Source organism: Synchiropus splendidus, chromosome 9 (genome assembly GCF_027744825.2).
Source record: "Synchiropus splendidus isolate RoL2022-P1 chromosome 9, RoL_Sspl_1.0, whole genome shotgun sequence".
NCBI lineage: Eukaryota > Metazoa > Chordata > Actinopteri > Syngnathiformes > Callionymidae > Synchiropus > Synchiropus splendidus.
In genome coordinates this window covers 19,974,427-19,999,275 of record NC_071342.1, presented here as the reverse complement: position 1 = coordinate 19,999,275, position 24,849 = coordinate 19,974,427, and the positions used below count along the sequence as shown (strand labels likewise).

General features: G+C 43.6%; 4 protein-coding genes and 1 long non-coding RNA gene across 6 annotated transcripts in view; 3 read left to right on the top strand and 2 right to left on the bottom strand.

Moving 5' to 3' along the window:
• Positions 1 to 364: 364 nt before the first annotated feature.
• On the bottom strand, positions 365 to 1,880 carry dnajc12 (DnaJ (Hsp40) homolog, subfamily C, member 12). Its single transcript, XM_053875418.1, has 5 exons — positions 1,607 to 1,880; positions 1,167 to 1,245; positions 923 to 1,062; positions 723 to 843; positions 365 to 650 (listed from the first exon to the last, which is right to left on the bottom strand). The coding sequence occupies exons 1-5, from the start codon at positions 1,682 to 1,684 to the stop codon at positions 568 to 570; spliced, it is 501 nt and encodes a 166-aa protein (XP_053731393.1). The 5' UTR covers positions 1,685 to 1,880; the 3' UTR covers positions 365 to 567.
• A 160-nt stretch (positions 1,881 to 2,040) lies between these two features.
• Positions 2,041 to 6,513, top strand: sirt1 (sirtuin 1). Its single transcript, XM_053874527.1, has 10 exons — positions 2,041 to 2,062; positions 2,211 to 2,603; positions 2,915 to 3,037; positions 3,116 to 3,351; positions 3,414 to 3,566; positions 3,637 to 3,784; positions 3,860 to 3,939; positions 4,048 to 4,231; positions 4,300 to 4,836; positions 5,030 to 6,513. Exons 1-10 carry the CDS (start codon positions 2,041 to 2,043, stop codon positions 5,305 to 5,307), a joined length of 2,154 nt encoding a protein of 717 aa, XP_053730502.1. The 3' UTR covers positions 5,308 to 6,513.
• Positions 6,514 to 7,056: 543 nt separating this feature from the next.
• On the top strand, positions 7,057 to 11,377 carry cacul1 (CDK2 associated cullin domain 1). 2 transcript variants are annotated; one of them, XM_053874710.1, is made up of 8 exons: positions 7,057 to 7,465; positions 8,090 to 8,216; positions 8,293 to 8,395; positions 8,459 to 8,554; positions 8,743 to 8,845; positions 8,930 to 9,019; positions 9,439 to 9,577; positions 9,648 to 11,377. In XM_053874710.1, the coding sequence occupies exons 1-8, from the start codon at positions 7,165 to 7,167 to the stop codon at positions 9,685 to 9,687; spliced, it is 999 nt and encodes a 332-aa protein (XP_053730685.1). In that variant the 5' UTR covers positions 7,057 to 7,164; the 3' UTR covers positions 9,688 to 11,377. The 2 variants fall into 2 exon arrangements, with proteins under 2 accessions (XP_053730685.1, XP_053730687.1); XM_053874712.1 differs by lacking the exon at positions 7,057 to 7,465 and adding an exon at positions 7,952 to 8,023 and having other exon boundaries at positions 9,648 to 11,376.
• Positions 11,378 to 12,525: 1,148 nt separating this feature from the next.
• Positions 12,526 to 24,849, top strand: part of mypn (myopalladin) — a 15,781-nt gene continuing 3,457 nt past the window's right edge. Inside the window, exons 1-15 of the mRNA XM_053874714.1 lie at positions 12,526 to 12,642; positions 14,132 to 15,181; positions 17,804 to 17,979; positions 18,052 to 18,103; positions 18,186 to 18,561; positions 18,632 to 18,706; positions 19,147 to 19,288; positions 19,587 to 19,610; positions 19,930 to 20,046; positions 20,113 to 20,815; positions 21,820 to 22,908; positions 22,986 to 23,112; positions 23,817 to 23,894; positions 24,397 to 24,618; positions 24,680 to 24,829. Of these exons, the coding sequence (XP_053730689.1) occupies positions 14,133 to 15,181; positions 17,804 to 17,979; positions 18,052 to 18,103; positions 18,186 to 18,561; positions 18,632 to 18,706; positions 19,147 to 19,288; positions 19,587 to 19,610; positions 19,930 to 20,046; positions 20,113 to 20,815; positions 21,820 to 22,908; positions 22,986 to 23,112; positions 23,817 to 23,894; positions 24,397 to 24,618; positions 24,680 to 24,829 (4,380 nt within the window). The 5' untranslated portion in view covers positions 12,526 to 12,642; position 14,132. The remainder of the gene's footprint in view (positions 12,643 to 14,131; positions 15,182 to 17,803; positions 17,980 to 18,051; positions 18,104 to 18,185; positions 18,562 to 18,631; positions 18,707 to 19,146; positions 19,289 to 19,586; positions 19,611 to 19,929; positions 20,047 to 20,112; positions 20,816 to 21,819; positions 22,909 to 22,985; positions 23,113 to 23,816; positions 23,895 to 24,396; positions 24,619 to 24,679; positions 24,830 to 24,849) is intronic.
• The window catches only part of LOC128764697 (uncharacterized), an 18,910-nt gene continuing 14,686 nt past the window's right edge, over positions 20,626 to 24,849 (bottom strand). The window contains exon 4 of the long non-coding RNA XR_008415785.1: positions 20,626 to 20,748. This is a non-coding gene — a long non-coding RNA (uncharacterized LOC128764697). The remainder of the gene's footprint in view (positions 20,749 to 24,849) is intronic.

Genomic DNA, 24,849 nt, shown 5'->3' with positions numbered 1-24,849 from the left:
TTTCAACATAGTAGTCTGTCCTCCTCATGTCTGTCTTTAAAAAAAACAATCCGAAATAGAATAGCCTTAATAAAATAACATGGACTTTTATTATTGTTAATATAATACATTTAACAAATATATTTTATAAATATGACAATATTAAGGAATTAATTTTTATTTCACAATTGAGATTCAGTCAACATTTGTTCTTTCATTATACAAAAAATGAAAAGCAGCAGAGTGAAGAACAGTGGTTGTGTGTCGCTGGGCATTAACTCATATCTAAGTTGCGATGTGTGTTATGGTCTGTCATTTTTGTTACTAGTGCTTTAATATAGAGAGGACAGCTGGTATCATATAGAAGACACTTCACAATACTGTGTGTATTTTGACGAAGCTTGTTCTTTAAAGCAACTGCTACATTTTCTTCACATTAAACGACACGTCAGATCTCCGCGTTGCGCAAATGATAAATGTCAGCAGAACTCAGTGATTTACAAACCACTCATCACGGACAGAGCAATCATATTTTACACAAAAACAACACACTCTGCTACTAAACACAGAGTAAAACAACAGTAATAGTTAGATTTCATAATTTCTAAACTTCTGTAGGAGACCAGAGGGAGGATCGCCTGCCCAACGGAAACGCCGATGACACTGGTCACCTAAACAGGGACAATAAAACAATGATTTCAATATAGTCTTAGGCAGATTTTTTTCTTCATGGCATCAGATACCATTATATGAGGCCCTCTCCATGGACTCTTCCAGTTTACCATGGTGCTCCGCAGTGAGAGTTTCTTCACATGCCGCCTCCAACATGGGCTCCTTTTTAGTCCTCACTGCCCAGTGCATCGACTGGAAAAAAATCGTTGACATGGAATAATGTTTGTTATGTTTTTGAATATCAAGGCGATCAAATTAAGGCATCGCTTACTGTTTTTACAGAGTCGTTCAACGCCAACCAGTCACGGAATGCAATGGTGACTCCACTTCTCATCCAAAGATCATAATTCTTTCTTTTAGCTTCATCACATAAAACTTCCTTGGCGTCTTGTAATTTTTGAAAGTTCACCACTGTAAAGAGAAATGAGACTGGTGTTACCCTTGCAACCCAAAGGTAGTCCTGGAAGGTAGAAAGTGAAAAATAATAACAGAACAATGTGAAGTCACATTGTCACCTGCTTGTGGGTCATCAGGGTGTTTATCCGGGTGACAAGCCAAGGCCCTAACTTTGTATTCAGAGAGAATCTGTTCAGTCTGCAAGGGAAAATAGAAATGTTTTTTCTTATTTGAGTAATGTAACTTGCTGATGTTGTCTTAAATGCTTTGTTATATTTCATAAATCACATGTATTTTCAAACAAATCGTAACTTAATATACTGTTTGAGTTTATTCATGGTAAGAACCCTTGACAGGCTAGCAACAGGTTGTCATTTCAGTTGAATTGAAGTGTTTGAAACTTGCCTCGGTGGAATAACGTCAATGTAAATATGTAAATTTCAATGTATTCCAGCGCAAACGTGCAAACATCTGACTGAAATCGCTATGAGCAAGGGTGTATATGTAAATGACGCAGCCAATAACAGCACTAGGCCCAAAGCCAAGGACCACAACTTACCGACGATAACTCATCGCATCCTAATAATCCGTAATAATCCTCCAGATCGTTGGGATTGGCACTCAAAACCGCTTGCATGGTTCAAAATGTTTTCAACCTGGAATAGGTCCGGGTCGCGGTGGTGCGTGGTTTGTTCCTGCACCTAACACAAACACCAAACGGTGTTGGCAAGAACGGTTTCCCAAAGCGGTGGAAGTTCGAGGTTTGTGAATGAACAGCGATCAGAAATACCGACGACAGATCGCGACCGACTGATCTTTTTTCGACTTGTGACTCATGCTGCGTTCACGTGCTCTACAAAATCCGCGATACACTTCATGACTCCAACGGCAACCAATGAAATCGATACATTTTTTTAAAAAAATAAGGAAAAAAATAAGCCACATCTCTCTATACAGCAAAATATTAAAACGATTAATTGTATTTGTATAAATATGATTTATATTGTCCTCAATTGTGACATTTAGGTTCGACGTTACACAAATCTTGTCGTATTTGAAGGCAGCATTATTTTGTTATGGTTTCATTTAAGTGACGTAAAAGAGGTGTCATCTTCGCCGCCATTGGTGGAACTCGAGTCACGTGCTTTATGCAAATGAGCCAGCTGTCTGGGAGGAACGCTCTGCTGCTGAGCGGCTCTGCGGGCTGAAGATGGCGGACGGAGAGAGCGAGAGTCTTGGAACGGCCCTCTCTGGCGGGTCCGATACCGGCGAGCCTGCCGCTAAGCGGTCCAAAACAACCACGGAGACCAGCCGCGGATTCAAGGACTCCGAGGAAAGCCATTTGTCGTGCCTCTCCGGAGCCCGGGGAAGCTGGGAGGCGGCGGTGAAATGTGCGCTGCCAGCGGAGATGGAAGCTCCGCCGGTGATGGCGGTAGAGCAGGAGGCCCCAGGAGCGCGAGGCCGAGACAACAATGGACCCGGACTGTCAGAGCGACACAGAGCTGCAATAAAACAAGACGACGGCGCTGCTTTTATTGCCGGCGAGGAGGCTGCTGGTAGGTTTTACGGAGCTTATTTACTCAGGAGCTACCAGCTTCACCGGCAAAGTGACTGATCACACAACATGCCACTTTATAATAAACAGTGTACAAAACACGCACACAATACATGTTTAACCAACATGCATTGTCTTTATTTAAAAGCGCGACACGTGGGGCTGAGACGTGTCTCAACTTATTTTGGTCGCACTGCTGCGCTGCACAACTTTTGAGAGCAAACTTTTGGGCGTGTTGGCTCGGTGACTTTAAATGGATTGGTCCTGGAGTAGGACCATGTTGCTCTTTTGTGACTGTGTTCTTGTTGATAGATCTACTTGGTCACGGGTATCTGTCCACATCCAACGGGTTGGCTGTCACACCGGAGCACATCAACGACGATGACAGATCCTCGCATGCCAGCTCCAGCGACTGGACCCCTCAACCGCAAATAGGTACCGCGAAGTTTCTTTTTAAAAAAATCAGCGGTTAGGCGTTAGACTTGACGTGTGTTTCTTGGGCGCTTGTGTCAGGCTCCTACAGTTTCATCCAGCAACACATCCGGGAGACAGATCCACGCACCATTCTGCGCGAACTGCTGCCGGAGACCGTTCTCCCGCCAGATTTAGATGACATGACGCTGTGGCAAATAATCATCAACATCTCTGAACCGCCCAAAAGAAAGAAGCGAAAGGATATAAATACATTGGAGGATGTGGTTCGACTACTTAACGAAAGTAAACGGATCCTGGTGTTGACTGGTGCTGGGGTGAGGATCAACAGTGATGCCACAGTTGTTTTTGGACTGTTTCTGACTCTTAATTGTCGTAGGTGTCCGTCTCATGTGGGATTCCGGACTTCCGCTCCAGGGATGGAATTTATGCACGTCTTGCTGTAGATTTCCCAGATCTTCCAGACCCGCAAGCTATGTTTGACATCGAGTACTTCAGACGAGACCCAAGACCCTTCTTCAAGTTCGCCAAGGTTTGCTTGAACACACGTTTGGTGAAGTGGGTTTTCTGAGTGACTTTGAAAACGACTCGACCTCTTGCAGGAGATCTACCCTGGACAGTTTCAGCCCTCACCCTGTCACAAGTTTATATCGATGTTGGACAAACAAGGGAAGTTGCTGCGCAATTACACCCAAAACATCGATACGTTAGAGCAGGTAGCAGGAGTTCAGAGAATAATCCAGTGTCATGGTGAGTGGTTTCTCCAAACACAGCCTAAAAGAACTGTAACTCCATGTCGTTCATTGATAGTTTCTTTGATTTCAGGTTCATTTGCCACTGCATCTTGTCTCGTCTGCAAACATAAGGTTGACTGTGAGGCTGTGAGAGAAGACATCTTCAACCAGGTAGATTCACGACACCTTTGTAACTGAAGAATGTAACACACACGCCGGCAAACAATCCACAAATTCTTGATGAGTGAAGTATGCTGATGCATGAAATTTTCCCTGCAGTGTGTCCCTCACTGTCCGCGGTGTCCAGACATTCCTCTGGCCATCATGAAGCCTGACATTGTTTTCTTTGGAGAGAACCTTCCGGAAATGTTCCACCGAGCCATGAAGCAGGACAAAGACGAGGTGGACCTCTTGATCGTCATCGGCTCCTCACTTAAAGTCCGCCCAGTTGCCCTCATCCCAAGTATGTCTGTCAGCGTGATGTGTGTCAGAGGAGAGGTGAACAACAGTTTGTGTCTTCTTCCCCTCCAGACTCAGTTCCTCACGAAGTGCCTCAGGTGTTGATCAACCGAGAGCAGCTGCCACATCTCAACTTTGACGTGGAGCTTCTCGGGGACTGTGATGTAATCGTCAATGAGCTGTGTCACCGGTTGGGTGGGGAATATGAGCAGCTCTGCTTCAACACTGTCAGGCTCTCAGAGATCACAGAAAAGCCTCCTAGGCTACTGGAGCAGCAGCAGCAGCCATGCGAGGCCTTGTCAGCGTCCAGCGACACGGCGCTGCAGCAGGACCAGCAGCGCAACACGAACTCATTTACCAAGCCTTCCGAGCAGACGGAATGTCAAAACGACACAGACACTGTTAACAATGAAACATCACCTCCAGAGCGCAGTCCAAATGACCAGTCTCCGAATGAAGAGTGCCCTGAACCCTTAGAGGTACAAGCAGCAGCAGCAGAAGAGACAAAAGACATACCAGAAGGGAAAAGCCAAATCTCCAGCCTTGAATTCCGTCGACGGTGCTGGATGAATCGGATCAACAGGAGTCCGATCAGCAAGCGACTCGAGAGTAAGCACACAATTACACTGTCGGGTGTAAGGATAGCGGTCAATAATATTTTGCCAAAGACACTGTCAGTAGTTAAGAGTTTACATATCTGCCGTGAACACAATTCATGTCAAATCTAATATGAGAATTTCTGTCTTCCTGCTCTTATGTTTGAACTGGTTTTCCTGACAAGAGTCCGATGTTCTCTCTACAGCCGGCCAATATCTGTTCCAAGCACCAAATCACTACATCTTCCATGGCGCCGAAGTTTACTCCGATTCTGAAGACGAAACATCCAGCTCCTGCGCTAGTGACAGCGAGGAGTCGGAATGCAGCGCAGACGGAGCGGAGGGCGACAGCGAGCCGGAGGATGCCATTGCTTTGCCAGAGACAGACGGACAAACAAACCTCAGAGACACAATGCAACACACTTTCACCAGCGAGGCCACAGACAGCACATGCGAAACGACTCAAAGCACCACACACCTTTAAATGTAAAGTACTGACTTGTCGCCTATTTTTATATGTTTCATATATTTTGACTTTCATCAACCTATTATTTTTCATAAAGTTGAAACTGCTTGACAACTTGTGTGAATATGCAGCAAGGTTTTTTTCCCCTTCTCTTTTCTCTGTCTGTTCTAGAACATCTTACTGTATGCTTGTTACCAAATGGAGAACAGTAGAATGGTCTGTTTCTTATTTGGCATGCTCAGACTGTGTTCATGTTATTTTGGAATTTGGCACATGCATATCAGTTATTTGGGCTCAGTGATGAAAAGTAACATCTAGTCTAGACGGGTTGCATCTAATTCATGTTACAGACATGGACATAGATGCACATTCGATTGAGAAACAGGACTGTCAGCTTCAAAATCCCCATGTGGTGGTTTACTTGAATATTTTATCATCTGCAATACGACCCATTCAACTCTGCCCTTGAGTGGTGTGAAGGAAGAGAACTCTTAAAAGTTTAGACCAAAGAAAAGAATGCTTCATACACACGCATATTTATGTGAAGGCGTTAAAGTCTAATGCAAAGTGTTCCTGTTGACATGTGGCAGCTACTTTTTACGGTCAAGCTTCATATTTTTATACCGGGATTTGAGACATACTCATCAGGGTAGATGATAGTTTGTATCTGTACATAGTTTCGAGATGTAAAAATGAGCCTTCGGATTAAAATCAGCCTGTTCACTTTTCTAAACATGGCACTTTTTTCTTTTGTCCTCACAAAACTGATTTTGTCTCCAGCAGTAGTGTTCCTTTCTCCTGAAGAGTTGGCTGCTGGCTTTCATGTTGATGGTAGATCTAGTGCTTGTTGGTTTCTCATGTTTTTTACTTAAAAAAACAACACATTTTTGCGCCATTTTGTCCTCTGCTGGGATTCTCAGTAAAGATCATGAAAATCAGAGATGACTCTTTCTCTTTTTGTACACTACAGGAGTACAGGAGCAAGTCAGCAGCTGCATGGAACTAATGTTTGGAGAGTGTTCTGAGGATGGATTTAAATGTAACACCAAGATGAACAATTTAATGTCTGAAGTCTGACAATTATCAATCAAGACAATGGTTCAAATGTAATTGTGTGGCTTTTTATCTTTTACTCAATCTCGCTAAACATAGTTGATGTTGAAGATATCAGTTCTCCCACAAATTCCATTAAGACCTAACATGGGATCAACAGTTTTCAGATTAAACTGCAGAAAAAGGTAACTTAACAGCATTCTTTTCCAAACATGTCACAGGTTTCAAATGTATTTCCACTTGCTCTCCATGTCTAATTTGCGAAAGGTTTCGTTTCCCATCAGTTGTCTCAAGACATTTTTATTACCTCATTACACTTATGTGGCCAGATTTATTTTCTCATAAATGTTAAAACTTGGTTTTTAGGTAAATCCGATCCCTCGCTATTTGATCAGATTCACAATTTTGTCAGGTATAGATACAATTTTTTCATTGCAATATGATTTTGGTCTAGAAAAAGATTGTTTTGTGCAACAATAAAAATGTATACAATGTGATGTAACAACAGAGAATGCAGGCTGCAAAAACTGATCTTGAGTCGTGTTTGTAATAATTTTCAAACGTGAATGAAGAACGCATGAGTCCGATTATGTTCATCAATATACAGCTTTGTTAAAACGCCGTTGGTTTATTATGGTTCTCATAGGAGAAAAATATTGTTCCTCCCCGCATCAACAGGGGGCGTCCGTGTTCGGTCAAACAAACGCCGTGAAGAAGACATCACGACGTGTCGTAAACAGCTGCGTTGTGATGGAGAGAAATTGAATCCAATCATTTTCTGCCTGTTCGGCGACTGACCGCGGGAGTTGTGACAGGGAGACCATGGAAGAGGACGGTGTAGACGACCACAACCACAACTACTGTTCAGGTAGCAACGAGAAAGTCGAAACGCATCCGAGGAGGAGACCGCTGTCGGAGGCGGTCCCGCAGCTCGACTGTGCGCCGGTGCCCAGAGGAGAACCGGCAGGTAGAAGACGGAAAATGTGGACCGGTAGCGCCGGAGGCTCTTCGTACATGGACTCAGACTCGAGCAGTGAGGGAAGCGAAGTTAGCGAGCCGGACCTCGGGTCCACACCGGCATCTGGAGAGGGCGGCTGCTCCCTCGACCCTACCTCCAAGTTCTGTGAGTGAACCTCCCCCGAGACTTTCACTAGATTTGGATAAAACGCTCCTACTTTAGTTGATATCGTGAAGCATAAAATATCGTACCAACATGGCGACTTTTCATGGAAGTTCTTTTCAAAAAGTGATGCGTGTTCATCTGAGTCGGTGATCTTTTGAACCCCTTCGTAGGCACCGACCCATTTTAGATTTTAAATGCCCAATAAAGCTCATAAATCCGTTTAACGCGGTCGGGCTACATTTCGACTTCTAGTAATGAAGACAACCCTCCAGGGTTTGGGTTGGTGGGGTCGTTTTCTATCCAGTTATAAGTACCAGGATCGTAACGCAATAAAGCCAAAACGGGAAACACACGTGTTCTGCCAGCCAACACATTGGCAGCAAGCTCCTCTCCTAATCATGTGACCTTTGGTGAACGCTCATTTTGCTTTGTTCTGCAGCATATGCTCAAATACAAAGACAACAGTGTCACTTCAGTTTTTTCAAACGAGATCTGGCATCCTCCAGTTTGACAGCTGAGATGCCAGATCAAGATCTGATGAGCTTCCCATTCCATGGGGTGACTGCTACTGCTGCTTTAATCCCTCTGAAAGACACAACACAAATGACTTGTCTACCTCTTCAGTTCTCAATGCGATGGCTGTGGAGGACTACAAGAAGAACCACTGGCCGAACCTGGAGAAGGTTATAGATCGACTGCTCGTTCAGAATCCCACAGATCACAGCTCTGTTTCATATGCTCAGATTTACAGGTAGAAACACACTCTTGTGTATGACTGATTTTCTCTGTGGTTTGCGTTTCTCATGTGTGCTCTGCCTTTGTTCCAGTTATGTTTACAAGTGTGTCTGTCAGCAGCACTCTGAGTTGCTTTATAATGACTTGACATCCAAAGTGACGAGCCATCTACAACAGGTTTCCTTTTATCTACAGGTGGGTTCAGATTCATTTACAAGCGCAACAACTGCTTCAAATCATGTTTTATCTATTTTCCAGGAAGTGCCACCTGCAGACTTCATTGAAAACTTCAACATGGTGTTGACTCAGTACATGGCTTCCCTTCAATGTATCGTCCCTGTGTTTGTTTATCTGGTGGGTGCTTTCGACAGCCTTGTAAACCAAGCTACATGTCTGTCTAGATCTATGAGGGTGTCTGTGATCTGGGAGACATGAAGTAGCATCATTCCCTCTGCTGACATGAATTGCAGTAGCAATGGATGAGGTGTTTACAAAAGTATTCCGCTTGAATTTTCACTCTTGTTCATTCAACCTTTCTTCAGAACAAGTTCTACATCGAGTCTAAGCTAAACAGAGATCTGAACAAGGATCTGATGAACCTGTTTGCCGATCAAGTTGCTGAAAAACATGTACACACACTGATGCGTGAGTACTTTATTGGCTACAACAGATATGTGTTGAGAATTGGTGACCTGTAATGTTGAATTCATGGAATTATCTGTCACACAGCTCTCCTTGTTAAAGCTCATTCCATGCCATTTGAGGTGCAGCCTTCGACTATGGCCAGTGTGGTGAAGGGGCTCTACAACCTCAGACCAGGTGAGATCGCTTTACGTTACATTATACACACTTCGTTTCCTATCCCGTGCACATCAATGAGCTGATCTAATGCTTGATCATGCAGCTGATCCGGTAGATGCTAGGTCAGATGTAATTCATCGTGGCTGCCGCCAGGTGACGCCATCATACACAAATTAGAAGATTGAATTTTCTCCCATCCCAAACGTCGGTCCACTCTAAAGATTTTTAGAATTTAAACTAGGCCTCTAACTCTTAACTATATTCAAGCTACAGACTTTTGAAATATATCAAAGTTGAATATTTCATTGAAAAACTTAATGGGTCAAACCGTCTTGTCACACAGTTTCTACATAGCATCTAAGATGTTACAAGTGAACCATCCTTTCAAGAAGTTTCTGGATATAATCGAAGTGTCTCTGTCATGTGAAACCCCTCAGAGTGGGCTCAGCTAGCTCCGGCCCTCTTCTCTGGATTCATCCCTCAAATCCACCCGCCGGCAGTGGAGTCTCACCTGTCTGACTACGCTGCTCATGACCAGAAGCTGCAGATGGAACTCTCCATGAACGGTTTCTCACGGTCAGTCCTCTCCAGTAACACCGGACACTGACATGGTTTCACTGATCTTGAAATGTTTTCGCCTCCTCAGAGGAGACCAGTCACGCAAGCGAGCCATCGAGGACTCCTGATGGGTGTGTCAGCAAAAGCTGCACCAGGGCCTCCGACATGTGTATCGCATAAATACAATGTTGATGTTTTGGAGCGGGAAGTGAAAAGCAGGGAGAGCAGAATCTTCTGCACTCAAAAGCACACAGACCGTCGACCACTGCTCTCCTCTGTGATGTCACACGCCTCCAATATTTCCCAGATGCTGCTGTGAGCTGAACCATGTTCCCTCGTGCTTTCGAGTGCCTTCGCGGTGTCTGTCCTTGATGGTGACCGGTTGATAATGATTGTAAAATAGCCACATATCCTCCCGATGATGCAACCCTTTAACAAAGATCTTTGAATACAAGCCGAGAGTTTAACTTTTGCTATAACACCCTCGCCATCAAGACTCATGCAGCCGCAACCTCATGTGGGTAACGCCCCAGTATAAATGTGAATCTTACTTTGTTAACCATGTTTTTTGTCGTTGACACATGTTCGTGTACTAATCTTTCTTTTTCAAAATCAGTCTTCCTCAACTTCTGCTAACTTCTGGTCTCCACTGAAGCAGTTTATGCAATCACAAGTCACACCTGAATAATCTGAGGCAACATCCAAGGTTGGTTGTAACTAATCGGACATGTTGGCCGCGTACACACACTTCAAACATCTATGACTGTAACTGTACGACTTCAGCCTTGGCCTTGATTCACTCACTCCTGTGGCATTCTCTGCGCGAGGAAGTCAACTGGGTCAAATTCGAAGTGACAGTGCAACATGTTTGCGTACATTTTTTTAGTCTTTGACAGCAGCTGTGGGACAAGTGCCAGAAAACCACTGCTTTGGTGAGTTTAACTCACGCGAATCATAGGCTAATATTACGTTTCAGAACAATCACGCCGATATCATTCATTGAACAAGAAAATGTGATTACTAGTAGAAACAGCAGGGGGCGTTGTTAACAAGGGTACTTCTACAGAGGTTGCTTCTTTCCTCGTATGCGACAGAACAGATGGTTTTTGCAGGGAGAGAAGTTTCCATACTAATATGATGGTTTTCTCTGTGCTGCATTGTTCTAGTGTCAATATCGCTGATAACACTGTTTTAAGTGTCCGCTAGTCTTTTTTTGATTTGAGAAAAAAATGTTATTGTCCCTCAAATAAACTAATTTGATTACTGCTACCACGTCAGGACTCTTGATTTCAGCTTCAAGCTCTCAAATCCTAGCATGAATTACCTTATGATGACATCACAGATTAGTGTTTTTCAAAGCCATACAATGATTTGTGGAACTCTAATGTGGCCCTTATATGAAATGATTGTGATGGAGGGTGAGAGTCAGCGATGCTGTGAGGATTGGAAGCTCTCGAGTGGCCAACCATCTTCATAAAGCTGCACATACGGCTGCGATGACTTGTCTATTCACTCCACACTTTCAGCAATTAAACGTTTTAAAAACATTTAACATTTAATCTATTGACAGCCATAGTTGACACAACTATGGCTTAAAAAATGTTTATTAGTCACATCTCACACTCGTGTTGATAAATACGAAATACAAATATAGATAGTAGTAGTACAGATGAAAAAAAAAAGATTAATTTGCAAATGCTCTGCTGTGCGATTAAACATGATACAAAAATTGAATCTATTGACCAAATTTCAACACCCTCAGACGAGTCGCATGCTTCATCAACCAGTACATGTCAAATGCTGATAAGTTCACCAGTCATTAAGATAGTGGGTCACTGGTCAACTATTAAAATAGAGCAAAATGACAACTTGCTTTTTTCTTCATTTGTTACTGTATACATTCTGAATAAAACTTTGTAGTTACAGTCTACATTTATTCTGATTTCCCCACTTGTTTTTACTTTCTCATGACTCTATTATAAGGTAATTTTACAGTATTTTTATTATTTTTTTTCACAATGCTTGTTAGAACTGCATTTCCTGTCCCTCAAAATAAATTAAAAGAAATTGAAACTTCATAATTAAGTAATTTAACGTTTAACCCTTTTACCAAGATAGTTGTCAGCTCCTCAAATAGTCACTTACATTGATTATCTTGAAACAAAATGAACATAAAATGAATACAATAGTGATTTTCTCCTTGTATTTTGACTATTTAAGAAACGTCTCTTGTAATCAAAACAAACAATCTGAACACAGACACTGTGCTAGTTCGACAAAGATGTGTTATTTTCAGGAAATTGACTTTAGTTCATGGTAAAAAAGGGACATCACTGACCAAGAACTGAAACTGGGCTGTGGGCGTGACAGTGCCAGCTCCTTACCACCAACAATGTACTTCCTCCAACTATAGCTTTCATACAGCTCACTCATGCTTGGAGGAGCTGCTTTTGGTTTGTTGTGTGTGAATGTTGTGAATGATTCTATTCAAAGGGAGGGACATTTATTAGCTCCCTGATGGGGAAACCTGATTCTTGCTGGCACAAGGTTTGCCAAATGAAATTTGGGGTCTAGACTCTTGCTCAAGGAAGATTACGGCTTGACTATCTTAGCCTTGCTGTTATGAACTGGAAAGTCACTGAGTGGAGAGAGATTTGAGGCCTTGACTTGGAAACATCCCACTGAAGGTTACCAGATTCTGGCCACTTTGCACAGTAAATAAAAGTGGGCTCTGTGGAACAGTGGTCTGTAGCGATCCACGAGAGGAGGAATCCCTTTACACACGCCCCCCCTGGCCAATGAGCAGACAAATGGGCCAGGCCTCCTTAAAATAACCTGCAACCTCTCCACTGACAAATGTTTCTACTTTTACCGGTGACGGGTTACCCTAGCTTCTCTCCACCATATTTCCCGGCAAACTCCAGGGTTAACGGTGAGGAAAAAAACACGAAGGCTGGACAGCTGCTTGTCGCCAAGATTTTTCCCAGGTGGCAACCACCAGAAGAGTGGGCCCTCTCTTGTGCACAGGTGCCCCGGAGGATTCAGCCGTCCCTCACTGGGGGCCAGCTGGGTTTGTTCTGAAGGTAAAACACAGCATGGCCTAATCTAATTGTCCTGGTGACTGTCTTGGCAGCACCTTCCTGTGCTCTCCTGTGACACTGGATCTCCGTTTGAGCCTATTTTTATGTGATAGGGAATGTTGCTTAATTCAATTATGTTACCCTGACTGCATGTGCCGGACACTCATCTGTGCTCATGTCTACATATGTGATCACCACAACCTTCAGTGATCACCAACATTGGCCAAAAGCACACAGTGAATGAAGGAGTTTTTTGTTGATTTTCTTCATGTAAACTGAGCTCCTGCTATTATTAGATATGACTCGGTGGGCTCAGAGTCTGTTTGCACAGGATTAATGTACACAACAGCTGCAGCTTCAGCTCTGTTGGAGCGGCGCTGCCGCCTCTCTTAATTGCAGTGATTTGAGTGTCAGAAGCATATGTGTACCCTATCTCATGTCAATGACTCGATACTGACTAGTGTCGAAAAGTCGTGCAAAGTCAAAACGTCATATACTTGTTGGTCTAAGGCAGAGTGGTGCGAGCATGTCCGCTCATATCTGGTGTCAGGGATTGAATGTGATACCCTGTCGAGGTGAGAGGAAGGCTGAAATTAGGCTGAAATAAAAATCTATATTTACCAGGGATTCCTCTGCTTTTAACTGCAGTCTCTACCTCCCTGTGTACATACTTTACAACTATTATCTTGTCTAATATGTGTCAATATGTGTTGTATGTAAGTTCTCCTCGTATATTCTCTAAAACATTTGTGTCAGTGCAGAAAGAAAAAAAGGTGCATGTTTATATAATAGAGACTTGTTTGCTGTGATCCTAATTGAATTCACAGAATAAACCAGAATGATGTTTTTCTTCTGTGACACTGAGGGTTGACTCCTTAAGAATATCATTAAAAAAAAGAAATATATGCAGGTAAGAGAATAAAGAAATGACATGGGGAAAGAGTGAAATCACAGAAGATAAGGAAAATATTTTAAAATAGTCCAACATATATTAAGAGCTGTGACAAAATGACAAATACACTGCTAATAAAATAAATGTGTAAAATGTATTAACTTATGAATAAAAACACAACAAAATTGAAAAACAAATATACTATGACGTAAAATAACAACATAAATCAGTCATTAAAACTACAGAGTAGAATCAGGTATTGAGGTGCACAAAACTATTTCTGACTTTTAATGTCAGAATAATTTGAGAAACGCTGCCCAGAAACACAACACAGTTATAAATGTAATTTTCCACATGATGTTCATGTCAGTGTTGTTTTGAAGTAAAAAACTAAATCCGTAAAGTCAGTCTTACTTTCAGTCTTATGTAACTTGTTAACGTCATTATAACAATGAAAACACTCATTCGTTCATACTAATATTTGGGCTTGAGAGCGTGTGAAAAGGCAGCTATACAGTAGCTTAGCTATAAAGCATCAACAGCGTATTGCTTGTTCTACAGTGCTCCAGACAGCAGTTACGTCCTGATCTCTCTTCCCAGGATGCAGGAAAACACAGTTGACCAGCCCCCTTCACTCTCTCAGATGCTGCGAGAGAGCTACCTGGCCGAGGCCCGAGCTCAGCAGCGCCACACTGAGATGAGTCGTTCAGACGCCTCTTCCTCTCGACTTCAGATCTACGGATCGCTCAAGGGAAAGCCAGAAGACTCTCGGGCACACGGTGAGAACCAGTTCACCGACCTGTCAGCGTTTCTCAGCCAAGAAGAGCTGGATAAAAGTGTCAATCTGGCTCGCCAAGCCATCGGGCATGAGCCACGTGAGGTCGACGTCAAGACCTGTGTGACCCCTGTGAGCTACTCTGCAGCTTTAGTTTCCCCTTCATCACCCTCTTCTGTCACCTTCACTGACCCTGCCACACCTGCTGCCCCCGCCACCGCGACCTTTCCACAGCCTGCTCCTGAAGAACTGTCTGCAGCACACACAACATCCACACCAAACAGGAAAATGCATGGCTCTTTCTCTGCACGACAGGACAATGTGATGAGAAACAGCAGAGAACCTGGCGAAGGAGTCAACGACAGGTCAACGAGGAGCGCACCGTATGGTCTTGAGACCCAGTCCAAGAAGGAGTTCCTAAACAAGGCAGCAGATTTCATCGAGGAGCTGTCCTCGCTCTTCAAGGCCAACAGCTCCAAAAGAGTTCGACCGAGATCGTGCAAAGCCCACCGGACTAAAATCAAGAGCCAAAGCGATGAAACAGTTTATCCTTCCAGCCCAGACAACCGGGAGCGCTCAATCGTACATGTGGAAGAGGAGAAGGACAGAGTCAGTCCAGTTCTTAGTCATCAACCGCTCATCCAACTGGACGCCGGGGCAGGATATCAGGAGTCTCATGATCGCAGCAGTACAGAGGAGCTCCATGACTCTCAGGAGATGGAGGAGGCCGAGAGAACCGAAGCGCCCAGTTACTCCACAGAGCCTGTTTGTGAGCCTCCCACCTTCATCCAGAAACTGAAAAGCAGGGAGGTTCCTGAAGGCAGCAAGGTCCAGCTGGACTGCATCGTGAGAGGAATGCCTGTCCCTGAAGTCAGGTAAAATCATAAGTTTATCCAAACATCTGCTGCGGTTTGCTCGTTTTGAATGCATAAAAATAGCACATTTAGGGTGAAGGGCCACATGAAGCTAAAATCACGCGGAGTATCATCGCTCATCATTAAAAGTTTGACGAGCAATATCAGTTACGTTTCAGAATTCAAAGTTAGGACTGAACCCAAGGTTAGATAAGGTGGAATATATCACCAATTTGCCAAAGAAAACAGTTGGAGAGTGTCAATCAGAGTTGACAGAGGGCAGAAGATACTGAGATTTCATTAGGAGAACTGCAGTGAAAAAAAGAAATGACCTCATATATAGTGAGGAGGTAACTGACAATTTGGTATCTCCTCAACAGACAAATAATAATAAGCCATTCCACCTTTATTGGAACATGCTTTTTCAGAACTAAACAGAACTAATCAGAAGAGGGAAACAATATCAACTTTGGTACTTAACTCCTTAACCAGTATTTACTTTCTTAATACGTTCAAAGAAAGTAAATACAATGCAAACGTCTGTGAATACTTTCACAGTCAAAAATCATTAAATAGGTTTTTGCTTTTATAATATCTGGATCTCATAAGCTCAATCACAAATGGGTCAAATGTGGTCAGCTTAAAAAATGTTTTCCAGCTTCACTTGCACACTATGGTATTGTGAGGGCGCTGATGAAGATTCAGGGCAGGTCTTTGTCTGTCCATTGCCTCCTGTGTCCCAAATAATTGTCTACATTTTGTCAAAATGAACTCGACACCTCTCAACTCGCTCAACCATCGGAGGGTTGCAACTGGCCCAGACAGAGGTGTGTGAGAGAACAAGGGGGCATGTGCTTGATAGACCGGCTGGACATTGTTGACCCACCAACGTATACTCGTCTGCGGAGAATGTTGCTCTCAGCCATTTTTAGACCCGACTGGCACTGCGAGCTGCAGTCTGATAATGGAACCTACTCAGAGTGAGAACTTGCCGCAGGGTTTGGTAAGATCATTTGTTGACTTGTGGCTTGCAGGATTTCCTTTTACATCATCTCTGCCATGAGAGTTTGTTTGTGTCAATCAACATCACGTTTGTACATTCCTTCTAGCTTTAAAGGTTGAGTGGTAGTGACTGTTATTATGTCAAATGTCAAAAGCTGTTGTTGCTTTTTTTAAATTCTCATCAGGTTAGATTCAGTTTAACTACTCTGTGACTTGATGTGCTCTAAAATGTAAACCAATGTGAGTGTCTGCATCGTTGATCCTGTCAGAGCTGTCAGGCTCCAGAGGGAATCTCCTCTCCGGTTCTGAGCTCCAAAGGAAAAATAGCAGTGACAGGTGCAGTGAGCCGGTCTTTGCCTGGCAGCAGCCATCTTCTCTTCCACTCATGCTTTCAATTTAGAGTCTTACTCACTGTTGATGACAAAGTTCGCTTCACCAGAGTAAGGAGATAGGATTCCTGCCACTGTCTGGTGTTTCCAGGAGAGGAGACACTTTCCAATTTGACCAACAAATGCAAACGTAGGAATGTTTGATCATGTGACTTAGTAGCATAGCTACTGCCACTAAACAAATACACGCAGAGGATGGAGGAAGTCACCATGTTTTCCTCTTTGACATTTAGATAAAAATAGTACTTTGTCATTCCTATTTCTTTGAAATGTAAATGTCGCAACGCCAGTAAAAGGACAATGTAAACAAACAACATAAAAGTATGTACAGTCAGAGCTCTGATGTAATGTCAATATTTTCTCTCTTAATATTTTATTTATTTTGTTCCTCACTAGCTAGAATGCGCTGCATTGCTAGGATGCTTTCATTATGTTGTTAGGAAAATCGTACAGTCAGAAAAACAGTATCAGTACAGTATCAGTCTCATAAATATATACTGCATTGTCTTGCATTGAGCAGTCTGTTGCTGAGGAAACTGCTGTGAGCCTCCAGCAACTCTCATAGGGGGAGGGACGATGTTCTACTGGATGTGACTTTGGCCAATATCCCGGTCTCTGTCAGCGGCCCTGGCTTTTGGTTTGTTTGAGCTTTGAGCCACATTTAATCAAAAGACAAGGTCATTATATTTTATTCTGCATTTCATTGTTGATGCAATCCTCCACTGCATTTCCAAATGGAAAGTCTTTGTTTTGAATTTTGAAAAAGCTGTGAAACAAAGTAATTTGGCAGATCAAGTGATTTTGTGTGGCCCACAAAGGCTTTAAATCGAGTTAGTTGGCTCATGCAACTTTCACAAGCCGAAAAAAATAATATTGATGAAGTTAATTTCATTAACGATGGAAATGCACATCAGTGCGTCAAGGAGAGAATTGGCCTCTTTTGTTTGAAGGCGCTGTCATTGGTGAACCATAGAAAAGCTTTGTTTAGACTCTTACTCACTGTTGCAGTAGTGCCGGTTATAGCCTGTTCAATAAACAAGCATTATGTTTAGCCAGTAATGTTGGACCGTGTTTCAACTTTGGGCCCCATGTTTGTAGTCCTTCTCTGCAATCAGGTATTTTTATCTTTGAAAGCTGTGTGACTTTACTACATGTCCTCACTATTTACCATTTAGATAAATGATTTTTACAGATTTGGTTCACCAAATACTTTGAGCTGTAAAACATTCAGCACCTGTACATTGCACTGCAGGTGGTTTTGTGAGGGGAAAGAGTTGGAGAACAGTCCAGACATCCAGATCCTCACAAATGGAGAGCTCCACTCTCTGATCATCGCAGAAGCGTTTGAGGAAGACACGGGACGGTACTCCTGCTTTGCTTCTAATTTCTACGGCACAGACTCCACGTCTGCTGAAATCTACATTGAGGGTGACTCTTGAAACTCTCCCCTTCTAGTTGTCTGGCGAGTCAAAACTAAGAAAGGAATTGTTGATCCCACAGGTGCGTCTTCTTCCGATTCAGAAGCAGATCATCACGTTGAACACGTAGCACAGTGAGTTTCAACTATTTAAACTGCCGCATAAATGTGAATATTCCTTTCATACATTAAACCTCTTCTTTTCTGATCTATAAAGCTCGCCACTGAAGTCAATACCAACATCGACAGAGACCACTGATACTTGTCGCCCCACTCAACTCGACACATCCCCTGAGGAAGAACCAAGTGTACACATAAGTGACACAGTCTCAGAATTTCATCCACCTCTCCAGACCACTGTCGCATCTCAAAAGCAAGACATCCAAGGGCGATTAGCTCCACCTGAAGGAGCTGAGAGTGACACATCAGACTTTCCTCTGCAGAGTATTGCATCTGCATCACCAGGTGAGACTAAAGTCATCGAAACCCCGGAGTCCTGCACGCCTCCCTCAGTCACCTCTGCACCAGAGAGCACCTCCTCCACTCAGAACTCTGTAGTCTCACTCCAGCTGATTCCCACGTCTCAACCTGAGGTACAACACAGCAGGCACAAGACATCATTCTCAGATCCACTCAAATGTTTGCTTGTGTCTTTTTTTCCAGAATCAAAGTCTAAACAGCATGTTCATGCCAGGATTAAATGGACAATCTGTCATGGCTGCACCAGTTTTCACCAAGGTAGGGACATCATGTCTAGTGAGATACTTCAGCTCTCAACCACAGAGCCAACATTTATTTAGTTTAAGTTTTAAGTCTCCTCGTCATGTGGCACCAGAATGATGGAGAAGAATTTGCTTGGTTCTTGTGTACCAGTGCGGAACGAAACTAATTGACCAAGCTGTTTTCAAAAGCTCGAAGGAGAAAGCAACTGTAGAACATGACCTCAGACAAACTATACTTAAACTGGTATTTATAAATACGATGAATGCACCCCAGACACTTCTTCCTTTTAAACCATACATCTGCACCAATTTGTAATAGTACTTATTGATGTACAGAATGTACGGTCTAGTGCATCTTCTCCTCCTCTGAACTTATTATGTCCTATGACATAATATAGTTGAGGTTGACGATATTAATACATACATTTTTTTCCGCTTATAATTTATTTCTTTCAGAGCCTGCAGGACATCCATGCATCTGAAGGCCAGCTGGTGGTGCTAGAGTGCCGTGTGAAGGGAGCGCCTTCCCCTCGGGTGGATTGGTACCAGGAGGGAAGAATCATCACAGATTCTCCTGATTTCAGAATTCTCCAGAAAAGTGAGCTCCAACTACTGAAGGCTCCAGATTACATGGCTCTGAGCACTGCCTAAATTAGATTAACTCATATTGTATGGCAATGACTGGCTCGGAACCAGGAGGCATAAAAGGTTTTTGACCGGAATCTCACAGAAACAGAAAAGGTTTTGTGGTTGCTTGCTGCCTTTGACTTGTGTTTGGCTCGTGGTCAGTCAAAAATATCAGTATCACTAACAGGCCAATTAACAAAAGTGAAAAGTCAAGTGAACTGCATTTGATTTCCCATTTGTTAAGATTTGTGCTCCTGTCTCCCCTTCAGAGCCCAGATCTCCAGCTGAACCAGGTATTTTTGTGTTTATCTCAAGGTGTTTTTTTCTTGCTATCTGTCTGGGAGTGATGATGCTGCCGCGATCCTCGGCTGAAGTGTTTATAGGCCTCAGTGAAGGCTTCTGCTTTCTCTCTGTAAATAAGCCGGAGCTGCTTTTCCCTGATCTGGGCCTTATAAGGTAGTCGCACCGCCATGGCAGATCATCTCAACCTGCTAGAGCTACAGACTTATCTAATGTGTTGGTGGAGAGTCTCCTAACACCCCTGCTTGCTCACACTGTTGTCAGGCCATAATTTAGACTGCTGTAAGTATCACTTTTTCTTTCTCGCTCTAGAAGAAATCTGCACGTTGGTCATTGCTGAGGTTTTTCCCGAAGATTCAGGGCTGTTTACGTGCACCGCTAGCAACAAGTATGGCACTGTGTCAAGCACAGCAACACTAAATGTCAAAGGTAATCCTTATACTCTTCCTTCAAAATACAAGTGTGACTCTGCAATCGAGTATTCTGTTGTTGCAGGAAATGGTAACCACGACCAACATGCAAGGCTGGTGGGGAGTTTGACTGTGGAGCCCAGTCCACTCCAACAACTTCCTCCATCATACGTCCCAGTTCAAAGAGAGGCGACAAACAGCATCAAACCTCACTCCAGCACCATCCGACTGGATCCATTACTCACCAGCACGATACGTTTGGACCCCTTGAACACCAGTTCTCTTCGCCTGGACCCTCAGAGTTCCAGTGTCCTGCGGCCAGATCCACAGTACCCAAACCTACCAGTTCTCGAGCCAACAAGTGGGTCTAACTTTAACCATCCGATTACCCCCACCCTGGATCCTTCCAGTCACAACCAGGACCCTGCTGATGCCTACACCGGAGCCCAGAACAGGGTGCAGATGTTCTCCTACCCGAAACCCTATGTTGCCCCAAGTGTCGATGAGCAGAGCTCACCAGAGAGGAGTTCCAGAGATAAAGGAATGACCGACCAACAAAACGGAAGCATAGTTGTCATCCCCCTCCCTGACCCACCTGCTAACTCGTGTCTGAAGTCGGGAACGCTGACCAACCACAGGGATTCTCGCTCCAGCAAAAGGCGCGTGCACTTCAAGCTGCCAGAGGACGAGGAGGACGAACAAAGTGATGCGTCCGGTCAATCTGAGGAAGACAACAGTGATGGGCTGTCAAGCAAAGAACCACCACCAGTGCTGGCCAAACCCAAACTGTGAGTACTCCTGTGAAGAAAAACGAAATCAACCACAATGACAAAAATGACATGCTTCCATTATTAATCTGTGATTTCTAAATAGAGTTTATTCACTACCTTGCAACATAGTTCTAATTGAAACATATTTTCGGTGATGAACCTCAGGTTTGAAATACCAGAAAATCAGCAAATTGAAAGGGAATAAAACTTCACTGAAATCATTGTGGAAGAAACTGAGTTGTGAGAGGTGTCAAACATGGAGGAAACCATAAGTGACGTGAAAGGTTTCACAGATAACTATTGCAGGTTGAAAAGCTCCTGGATAAAATGTTTTTTTGTATATATTTTTTACTGTGAAAGGATGAACCCATATATTACTTGTGTTTAAACACATATCCTAAGAAAGACTATTACTAAGTTCACAGAATTCTTACAGGACAGCAAAAGGTTGAAACATGGCTCTCCCAAAACATTTGATTGGTTGTGATATTAAATCAGATACGATCCTGATCTCCTCCTCCTCCTGAGCCTTAGCTTACACCTCCTCCTCTGAACCAGCCAGAATCATTCGCCGCTGATAAACAATCGAACGAAATGTGGACTTTTAGGCTCTCCAAAACGAAGGATGGCGTTTTCTATTTGTAAGTTTATTTAAATGCAATCATTTCAATGCAATAATTCAGTCGCAATGTTTGGTGTTTATTTTGTTTTAATGTCTTGTTTTGAAACTGGGATTTGTCATGACAAAAAGAAGAGTGACTTAAACTAATCAAAGCTTTATTTATATTTTGGTTTGCTTGTTCTTTGAAGACGTCAGATGAAGGAAAATGTTGTGCTGTGCTCAGTCAGTGTTTTCTTAGTGGCTACTTGTTGATGGTCCATAAAAGGGCAGAATAGTTTTCACACTGGCCTTGCTTCACTGCTGCAGATCTTCACAGGATGGGCTCTGATTTACAAGCCTGCTAAAGCCTCCCTCATGTCTGTAGTACCATCTATAGTCCTTTTTTATTCTTAATCGACAGGGACCCAGCTCAGTTGCAGCTCTTGCACAACCAGGTTCTCCTGGAGCAGCAGCAAGAGACGGAACCGCCGACCCAAACTCATACCCAGGTCCACGCTCAACCTTCATTCCTGAACAAGCCTGAGGTCCAAGCATCACATGCAACACCACCGTGGTCACAGAGCGTGCATCAGGATCCTCCTCAGCCAAAAACTTTGCCATCCAAAGTGAACGTGACCACGACTCCACAACCCGCCCCTGCGTCTGCACCTCCACCGATCACCCGCCCTCCTGCTCAGACCTCTAGTGGAGGACTAAACACAACATATTCACCCGTGTTTTGTACCTCACCTGCTCCTCATTTCAGTTCTCCTCCATCTATTCCACAATTCCAGACCTCCACGCTGATTACGTCCCCTCCACCAGTGCCACAGCTGAGCACTGCTCCTCCCAGCACAGCATCAGTAACCCAGTTTAACACCATCCACGCGTCACACCTCAACATCTCTTCCTCTGTTCTCTCCCAAACTGCACCCATACCCCAGTTCTTCACCCCTACCATGCCTAAACTTAGTGTAGTCCCCACAGAGTCAACAGCTGCTTCACAGCAAGTGACATCACCTGCTGCTCTGCTGAGAAGCACCCACGCCTCGCTCATGAACCTGACTGCCACGTCTCACTCCTTCAATTACACGCGACCAAAGGAGTTTATCGCTGCTCAGACATTTTCACCAGTTCGGAGCCCATCCCCAACAGAATCTCCGGTTCCTTTGCTCCAGGAGCTGGCAGCAGAGCTCAACTCCTCTGCAGCCAGCTCCCCCACCCTTCCACCATTTTCACCACCACCCAGGTTTTTTCCAACAAGGGTGCTGAAATCTCCAACCAGCCCCCCTTCGCTTGTATCCTCACCAACTCCTGGGTCGATGCCGCTCATGAACAGTGTGTTTGCTCTCAGAGCCCAGTCTCCGCCACAGGCCTCCTCACCCACCTCCAGCAGCTCCACGCCCAGCCCCATCCAGAACCCAGTGGCCTTTCTGAGCTCAGTCCTGCCATCACTCACTCCTACACACCAAACCAACTCAATGGGCTTGCCCAAGGGGGCTCCAGTTGGGTTAGTGGAAGATCAAAGTTGTTACACTATATTGATGTCGCATGTTTCAATACACATACTTTTTCATTTTTCTTCAGGGTTCATAAAAAAGCACCGAAACTGCGACCTCAGTCCACCCAAGAACTTCGAGAAAGCAGAGAACTACTACTGCATGACATTGAGAAAAAACTTCAATTCAAAGACAACTATTTCCCATATCAACAGGTAATAAATAGACCTCAGTCAGAGGTCTAAAGGTCTGGATCTAGCGGTACATAAAAAATGTAGCTGAGCAGCTGTGACTTTCATTCATTCTAAAATTTGAAGAGACAAAGGAAAGTCCTCCCCATCTCTCAAATCTCTCAAGATGCGGCCAACATTTTGTCACAAGTTAGCAACAACCCTGCCGCACTCACACCGGTCCTTTCATACCATACCAAAGCATGAACGATGCAAACTTTGCAGCAAGTGTGGTTTATGTTCACATCTACAGTCAGATAAAAGGTGATAAACAACAAATGACTTAACAGCATGGTAAGATGGTTGCTAACTAATGCTGCTGGTGCAATTATTTACAGTGGTATCCACAGGATTACAGCCAGAGGGAGTTTATGTAGCTGGGTTATTCAAGCTTTGTCAGGCTTGTGTAGTAACAACTTTGTTCAGATAAAAGTAAAGAAAACACCTCTGTAGTGGCACGACTGTTCTGTGACTTTGTGACTATTGTGCTATACTTCATCCATTGCTGCATGTTAAAAATGCCTGGTTTTGCTGTGTGCAAATCCATGACACCTGTCACTCCACCTGTCTGTGCGTTCTCATCAGCATCAATGTGCCGTAACATCCAGCTGGTGTAAAATGCTTCTCCATCGATCATGGTTTGTTTGTACATCTGTTTGTTCATCATTCATCCCCCTGTCCTCTCATAGAAGCTGAGTAATGAGGGGAAAACAGCAAGCAGACATCTTGGACCAAACATTCCTGCTACTGTCTTTAACTATGATGAGGTACAAGCACTGCTTTGCTGGAGGCTCTATGGGTTACAGTAGTTTTGACCAAGAAAAAACTCCTACATTTCTGTGCCTCGCTGCCATTCTAAACCATTCATAACATGCATGAACACATTTTATTCTATTGAGATTAATAGCTCACTTAATCCCATCCTGCTAATCCAATTTCCTTTCACCTGCAAAGTTATCGTTCTAAAAACTAATTATTTATTCCTATTTTACATTGGAGTCAACTACACTCCAATCCTACTCCCTTCCTGTTCTCTGTTTTACCCTCACAATCTACTTCTCTCTGTTGGACAGGCTTTTGTTGAGGTTGATTTTTTTTTCTTTCATGACTTTTGCATGATGGCCATCAGGTAGTATAAAGTTACAATTATTCATTTTCTTTGAAAATAGAATTGCAACTTTCATACCACCGTTAATGGTCAAGAACTGTTTGCTGCATATTAGAGTGACATTTTTGTCAGAAACAATTGAAGCCATGTTTTTCTTTTAGGAGTACAAGGTGTCTAACTTTGAGCAGAGACTCATGAGTGAGATTGAGTTTCGTTTGGAAAGAACGCCAGTGGAGGAATCAGATGATGAGGTGCAACACGATGACATCCCCAGAGGAAAATGCATTGCTCCCATTTTTGACAAGAAACTGAAGAACTTTAAAGCCTCTGAGGGCGTTCCAGTCACACTCTCTTGCAAAATTGTAGGAATACCTGTTCCGAAGGTGAGTGGCCAACAGTGCCTCTTTAAATGTCTTTCAATTACCAATATCCAGTCTCCTTTAGGTTTACTGGTTTAAAGATGGCAAACAAATCCTGCGAAAGAACCTTCACTACAAGAAGGTAAGAGAAGGTGATGGCACCTGCGCCCTACACATCGCGTCAACGAACAGCGATGATGATGGCAACTACACTGTCATGGCAGCAAATCCTCAGGTAGCATTTACACTACGACC

Coding starts and splice junctions, on each gene's coding strand:
- dnajc12 (XM_053875418.1), bottom strand. CDS start 1,684: ATGCAAGCGGTTTTGAGTGCCAATCCCAACGATCTGGAGGATTATTAC. Junction 844..922: donor TGAACGACTCTGTAAAAACA/GTAAGCGATGCC, acceptor ATTTTTTTCCAG/TCGATGCACTGGGCAGTGAG. Junction 651..722: donor GGAGAGGGCCTCATATAATG/GTATCTGATGCC, acceptor GTCCCTGTTTAG/GTGACCAGTGTCATCGGCGT.
- sirt1 (XM_053874527.1), top strand. CDS start 2,041: ATGATTTATATTGTCCTCAATT. Junction 2,063..2,210: donor GATTTATATTGTCCTCAATT/GTGACATTTAGG, acceptor CAAATGAGCCAG/CTGTCTGGGAGGAACGCTCT. Junction 2,604..2,914: donor TGCCGGCGAGGAGGCTGCTG/GTAGGTTTTACG, acceptor TCTTGTTGATAG/ATCTACTTGGTCACGGGTAT.
- cacul1 (XM_053874710.1), top strand. CDS start 7,165: ATGGAAGAGGACGGTGTAGACGACCACAACCACAACTACTGTTCAGGT. Junction 7,466..8,089: donor CGACCCTACCTCCAAGTTCT/GTGAGTGAACCT, acceptor CTACCTCTTCAG/TTCTCAATGCGATGGCTGTG. Junction 9,578..9,647: donor TCCATGAACGGTTTCTCACG/GTCAGTCCTCTC, acceptor TCGCCTCCTCAG/AGGAGACCAGTCACGCAAGC.